This window comes from Emys orbicularis, chromosome 1, assembly GCF_028017835.1.
Source record: "Emys orbicularis isolate rEmyOrb1 chromosome 1, rEmyOrb1.hap1, whole genome shotgun sequence".
Lineage (NCBI taxonomy): Eukaryota > Metazoa > Chordata > Testudines > Emydidae > Emys > Emys orbicularis.
In genome coordinates this window covers 119,185,440-119,192,755 of record NC_088683.1, presented here as the reverse complement: position 1 = coordinate 119,192,755, position 7,316 = coordinate 119,185,440, and the positions used below count along the sequence as shown (strand labels likewise).

Sequence of the window (7,316 nt, the reverse complement as noted above, 5' to 3'; positions counted from 1 at the left end):
TGGCCTCAATGAGGACCATTGCCTTACTATTTATGGAAAGATTGAACTACTTTAGGTGATCAAAGTTGTAACTCTAGAAACATGAGTAAATGCAAGTTCATTGACATTTCTCTCTCTTACTTTCTAGATTAATAATGCTTGTGGGCTAGAGGTGGAAGTGGCTGGGCAGAGCAACATCAGGAAGGCCACCAAGACTGGAAGAGCACAGCTGACCCCACACCAGCTAGGGCAGCTGTTGAGTGAGAAGCATGGAGGAAAGCAGGAATGAGAAGGTGAACCAAGCCCACATTCTCTTCGACAGATTTGTCCAGGCCACAACCTGTAAGGGGACTCTGAAAGCTTTCCAAGAGCTTTGTGACTACCTAGAGCTAAAGCCCAAGGACTATCGTTCTTTCTATCATAAACTCAAGTCCAAGCTCAACTACTGGAAAGCCAAAGCCCTCTGGGCCAAGATAGACAAGAGGGGCAGCCACAAAGACTTCAAGAAGGGGAAAGCATGCGCCAACACGAAGGTAAGGAAAATGGGTCTCCAAGGAGCTTACACACCTGAGCCAGTAATGATCTGCCTAACTCGATACTATGACTTGTCTGCAGAATATGCAAGGGCAGTGCTTGGGTGGGGGAAATCTACTGGGAAAGGTTTGAGGAAAAGGAATTTCTTTTTCGAGTAATTGCACATTTCCATTCCACTGTAGGTGTGAGTGTGCCCTGTGCACAGACGTTGGAACATTTCCCCCCTCAGCGGTACCCGTCGGGGTGGCTGGAGTGCCTTCTGTCGATGGTATAAGGGGACAGAGCCACCCCAACCCGCTTCAGTTCCTCCTTACTGATAGTGACAGTTGTTGGAACAATTCAGGCCTGTTAATTCAAGTGCTTCCCTCACTCCTTTTCTGTATATAGATCCTGTTTACTAGTTTTATTATTTATAGTTAGTGTTAAACAACTTGTAGTGCTAGTTTCCATTTTTGGTCTATTTGGACCACTTTTTATCTTCCAGTACTGGAACAGTGCTGCATTCACCAGGGTTTAAGTCTTGCTGGACCTTCACAAAACCTATGCCGGTCAGCAACCCACACTCAGTCTGTTTGAAATGTTTGGGGGAATCCCATGTTAGTGACAAATGTCACATTTGCAGGTGATTTAAGCTCTATTAAAAAAAATAGGGTGGCGAGGCTTGAGTGCTTGCTTATAGAGGCAGCACTTCGACCCCCATCAGAGTTGTCACGCAGGGAGAGCGCCTCAAGTACATCAGCTTTGGTATGGAGTGCTCTGCCAGAGATGTCTGCAGCTTCTTGGGACTGTACTCCAGGACCAAAGAAAAGGTTCAGGCCTTCCTCAGGTTCAGTTCCTCACTCGGCTGTGTCGGTACTGCAGCCAGACAGAGGCACAAACCTGAAGAAGCATTCAGGGGAGAGACAACCCCCCTCTCAGGCAGGCTTGTCACCTCCTAAGAGGGGATCACCATCTTGGGAGCCTGTATCAGGTCTGAGGCTGTCCCCCTGAAAGGCATTTTCAGAGCCAACAGATGATGCTGATCCTAACAACCCCAGAAGCATATGCAGCCTCAAGAAACGTGCTTAGCCTCACAGTACCGGTATGGCCAGCAGGGAAGGTCCTCATCCAGATCCTGCAGTGCTGCTACCCAAGCCTCCATAGAAGTCCATGTTGTCTAGAGGAAAGCTTCCCATGATTTCTTTGATACCGCCATGCCCAGGCTCAGGCTACCTCTCACCAGTCACATCTGGATTTGCACCTCCGCTGTCAGAAGCATCTGACTCTTCTTCCTGGGACTTAGAGGTGAGGTCCTCTGTATCCCGCCCCGGACGGGGAACATACCCCCCCATCAGAGTCGTTGGGACCCTAGGCCATGCAGCAGCCCCAGCACTTGAGTCCTCCTAAGGGTCAATGGCCCAGGCAAGGATGGGGCCCAGGCTCATATCCGTGGCCATTCTGGTGTGTTCCCCCCTCCTAGACCTCCTCTCAATCATCTCACTTGCTGTCATGGAGAGTGCACCAGAGGCATCGGCACAAAAAGCATCATTTCCCCAGTACTGGGACTGGTACCGAGCAGCCAGAAGCCACTCACACCCCCTCCCTGCCGCACGCCACAGACCAACTGCTGCCTCAGATGCCTGTTACTTCCTCATCACCAGATGAGGCTGTTGAGCCATTGCCAGATGACCACCGAGTTCATCAAGGTCTTTTAAAAAGTTGCCTCTATACTTCACATTCAGGCAGACGAGATGCACGAAAGCTCTTAAAAGTTAGTGGTCGTCCTGATATCAGTCACCTCAGCCAGGGTGGCTCTACCAGTTAGGCAGACACTCTTCTTCTTTGCCCCCACAGCAAAACAAGCTGAGAGAAGATACTTTGTCCCCTCTAAGGGATATGAACATTTTTATTCTCATCCCCCTTCTCCCCCCTCCTCCCCCCCAGGTTCTCTTGTGTTGGCAGCTGCCAATGTGTGGGAAAGGCGGGGCCAAAAAGTGTCCACACTGAAAGGTAAAGACTCAAAGAAGCTGGATCTGTTTGGTTGCAAGCTTTATTCTTCAGGAACCCTGCAATTCAGAATTGCAAACCAACATGCTCTCCTGAGTCGATATGACTTCACCCTTTGGAAGAACATTATGAAATTTAAAGACAAGCTACCAGAGGGCTAAAGATATGGACCATTAATTTGGTAGGGCCCTTTTGGTCAATTTCAAGGTCATAAGATTTTAAAAATAATAAATTTTCATGTTTTCAGCTATTTAAATCTGAAATTTCACGGTGTTGTAACTGTAGGGGTCCTGACCCAAAACAGGAGTTGTGTGTGTGGGGAGGGGGTTGCTAGGTTATTGTGTGTGTGTGGGGGTCACGGTACTGCTACCCTTACTTTTACTTTGCTGCTGGCAGCGGTGTTGCCTTCAGAGCTGGGCAGCTGGAGAGTGGCAGCTCCAGACCGGGAGCCCAGCTCTGAAGGCAGAGCCACTGCCAGCAACAGCGCAGATGTCAGGATGGCACGGTACGGTATTGCCACCCTGACTTCTGCGCTGCTGCTGGCGGGGTGCTGCCTTCAGAGTTGGGCGCCCGGCCTGCCGCTCTCCAGCTGCCCAGCTCTAAAGTCAGCGCAGAAGTAAGGGTGACAATATCACGACCGCCCTAAAATAACCCGGTGACCCCCTGCAACTCCCTCTTGGGTCAGGAACCCCCCAATTTAAGAAACACTGGTCTCCCCTGTGAAATCTACATAGTACAGTATAGGGTAAAAGCACACAAAAGGCCAGATTTCACGGTCTGTGACGCATTTTTCATGGCCGTGAATTTGGTAGGGCTCTAGCTATAGACAAGAATTTGCAGTAATGGCTGAAGAGGTTAAACTGGTTGCTAGGACTGCTCTTCAGGATAGTTTGGATAGCACAGACTTGGTTGCTCAAACCGTGGCATCAGCTATTACTATGAGAAGGTGTTCATGGTTGCAGTTGTCTGGGCTACCTCTAGAGCAGTGGTCTCCAAACTTTTTTGATCGTGCACCCCTATCAGTAAAAAGTTTTTGAGCACGCACCCCCAATATATGTATATTTACTTGTGTATAAATTATAAACATTACTACTGTACTAATATATTATGTACATTATAAAACATACACAAAAAATGGAAATTAAAAAAGGATGAGAGATTAAATAAACAGTATTTTAAAATAATTTTGTATTTTATTTATTAATGGTACAAAAAACCTTTTTGCTTTCACAAAAAAAATTATTATTAATAATAATTTTTAGTGAGAGCAATGTGATTGAATATGCTTCATTATTTCTGAAAATCTTGGTTTAACACTTTGTGATACAGCAATTCGAAGATCTGGATTAGGGTTAGGGTGTGGGAGGGCGCTCAGGTGGGGTGCGGGGTCTGGGAGGGAGTTGGGGTGCAGGAGGGTGCTCAGGGTGGGGGCACAGGAGGAGGCTTAGGGCTGGGGCAGGCAGGAGGTGCAGAGCACTTACCTGGGGCAGCTCCTGTTTGGTGCGGGGGGGGTGCAGGTAGCGCAGCGCAGCACCGCTCCCATGGCTACCCCTCCCCGCCCCCCGGGCAGGCAGGGCCACCCGGAACGCAGGGGCTTTAGGTGCTGCAGGGCCCTGGGCTAAGGGGGCCCCGAGGCCCCCGCTTGCAGCACTAAAGCATCTTTCAGAATGCGGCCCTGTGAGCACGGGCCGGAAGACTCAGGAGGAGCAGGGGCAGCCGCGCAGCCAGCGGCCGGAGAGAAGCGGCGCTTTCCCCTTCAAAGCGCCGCTTCTCTCCTGCTGGCTTTGAAGGGGAAAGCGCTGCTTCTTTCCGGCCGCTGGCTGCGTGGCTGCCCCTGCTCCTCCACGGCCCGGAGGACTCAGGGCCGCATTCCAAAAGGGGCTTTAGAGCTGCAGGCCAGGGCCCCGGGGCCCCCTTAGCCCAGGGCCCTGCAGCCCCTAAAGCCCCTGCGTTCCGGGTGGCCCTGCCTGGCCGGGAAGGGAAGCTTCCCCGCTCACTCGCTCCCTCCTCTGGCCGTCCCCCCCCTTTTTTTCTCCAGCGGCGCTCCTCCCGCCGTGCCCCCCAATGGATCGTCTTGCGCGCACCCCACTTTGGAGACCACTGCTCTAGAGGTCCAACAGACTATCCAGGACTTTAAAGGAAGGTAATAAGACCCCTTCCTCTTTTCAGAGAAAACAGACGACAAGTTTCAGAGCCTTAAGAATTCCATGGCAACATTCAAATCCCTTGGGATGCATACTCCAGCAGTAAAAAGAAAGCAGTTTCATCCGCAGCAGCCATACAGACACCAGGGGTTTGCTTCCCCAATCCCAAGATCCACTAAGGAAAAAGAGAGATTATAGGAGATGCCCTCTGTCGCCCTCCTTTTCAGCATCAGTGGGATCATCCTGTCCAGCCACTTCATCCAAGCAGGCATTTTGATGGGTTTGTCAAGGGGAGTGTACTAGTCACCATAGCTCTATCTGTTCTCCAGTGTTCGTTTATCAATCACTAAGGCTGCGTGTCTGTTGCGGAGCTCACGGAAGTCACGGATTCTGTGATTTTCCACAACCTCCATGACTTCTGCAGGGGCCGGTGTGGCTGTCCCCAGGGCCACCCAAGCAGCTGGCCTTGGGGACAGCAAACCAGTTGCTGCTGGAACGGCCCCGCAGCTAGCCACTCACGCAGCCCCGCAGCCAGCCACTCGGGCAGCCCCAGGGCCAGCCGCACCGGCCGCTGCTGGGGCAGCCCCCGGCTGCTGGCCCCGGGGACCGCCTGAGCAGCGGCCGGTCCGGCTGGCCCCGGCGACCGCCTGAGCAGCAGTCCGGGGCTGGCTGGAACAGTGGCCCCAAGGACGGTGGCCCCTGGCTACAGGCCCCGGGGCCTGTTCAAGCAATGGCCAAGTGAGGCTGGCCCTGGGAACCACCTGAGCAGTGGTCTGGGGATGGTGGAGCAACGTCCCCAGGGACAGCCACACCAGCCACTGTTCGGTGGCTGCTGGCCCCGGGGACAGCCTGAGCAGCAGCCGGTGCTGGCCCCAGGGCCCCCATCTAAGATTTAGTCAGGGGTATTTATAGTAAAGGTAATGGACAGGTCATGGGCCCTGATTTTTTGTTTATTGTCTGTGATCTGTCCATGACTTTTACTAGAACTACCCATGACTAAAGCATAGTCTTACCAATCGCTTATCGCACTTCCTAGGTATTTGGACCTACATAACTTCAGGCCGGTGATGGGTCTTAAGCATGGTGGAATTGGGGTATGCCATCCAGTTCAGTTCTACCCACTCTCCCTGCACCCTCTCTTCCCTGTCCCTCTTCAGGAATCACTCTCATGAGATTGTCCTTCAACGGGAGGTCTAATGACTTCTTCAGGCAGGGGCCGTAGAGGAAGTTCCATTGTACCTTGGGGGAAAAGCTTCTATTCCTGCTATTTGCTGATCTCTCCCCCTCCCCCCCCCCCCCCCCCAAGACAAAAGGGGTCTCAGACCTATTTTAGACCTAAGGAAGTTAAACTAATTCCTGAAGAAAATAAAATTCCAGATTGTTACCCTAGTTGCAGTTATTCCTTTCCTGGAGCAGGGGGATTGGGACGCTTACTTCCATGTCACAATACATCACAACCATCAGAAGTATCTCAGATTCATGGTGAATGGCTGCTATGGTATTATCAGTTCATAGTGCTTCTGTTCGATCTGTCAGCTGCTCCTTGAGTGTTCATGAAGTGCATGGCAGTTGTAGCAGCTCACCTAATAAAATTAGATGTCCATGTATTCCTGTACCTGGATGACTGGTTGATCAGAGGTCAGTCCAAGGTTCAAGTCCTATCCAGAATACCAACTGTCCTGTCCATGTTCGACGCACTGGGGCTTCTCGTAAATAGAGACAAATCAATCCTAAAACTAGGACAGACAATAAAATTCACCAGGGCAGTCTTAGACTCCATGAACTCCAAGGCCTTTCTGCCCCAAGTCAGGTTTGAAACTTTCAGGGACTTAGTGCTGCAAATGAGAGCATTCCCTTTCACAATAGTATGCAGCTGCCTCAATCTCCTTGGTCACATGGCAGTATGTAGTTCATCACGCCAGATTACACCTCAGAAAGCTGCAAACATGGCTTGCATCAGTTTATGCTCCAATTTGTCACCATTTAGAGAAACAGGTTTGAGTGCCAACATTAATTTTGTCATCTCTCAACTGGTGGATGAACCCTCTGAAAGAGTGCATAAGGGTTCCCTTACTACCCCTCACTACCAAACCTCACTCTAGTCACAGATGTGACTTTTCTGAGCTGGGGAGCTCATGGACGGTCCCTGGAGACTTAAGGTCTTTGTCTCAAGATTTAGAGACTCTATAAATGTCAGGGAGTTAAGAGCGGTATGTCTAGTCTCCTTGGCCTTCCACCCCCACATAGTTGGGAAAAAAATTGTTAATTCTGACAGTTTGGTGACCATGTTTTACATAAACAAATAAGAAGGGGCATGGTTGAACCAACTGATCCAGGAGGTAGTTTGCCTCTGGGACTTGTGTATAACCAACTCAATTAATCTCAGAGCTGCGTATTTTCCAGAGAAACTAAACACAGTAGCGGATCAGCTGAGCAGATCCATCTCTGATTACCAGGAGTGGTCATTACGACCAGATGTGGCTAGGTTCATCTTCCAACTGTGGGGGACTCCCCAAGTGGACCTGTTTTCAACAAGAACCAACAAAAAATATTAGTTTTGTCCCCGAGGAGGACTCAGCGCCTTTCTCCTATCCAGGAAGAAATCTTTCCTATACTCTTTCCCTCCAATTCCCTTTGTCTTCCCGGCGTGACCTCATCAGCACTGAGTCGACC

At 50.7% G+C, this 7,316-nt stretch overlaps 1 protein-coding gene across 4 annotated transcripts in view; it reads left to right on the top strand.

Moving 5' to 3' along the window:
* Window positions 1-248: 248 nt before the first annotated feature.
* The window catches only part of MICAL3 (microtubule associated monooxygenase, calponin and LIM domain containing 3), a 168,515-nt gene continuing 161,447 nt past the window's right edge, over window positions 249-7,316 (top strand). For all 4 annotated transcript variants that reach the window (XM_065405170.1, XM_065405164.1, XM_065405156.1 and 1 more), the window contains exon 1: window positions 249-512. In XM_065405170.1, coding sequence (XP_065261242.1) covers window positions 249-512 — 264 coding nt within the window. The remainder of the gene's footprint in view (window positions 513-7,316) is intronic.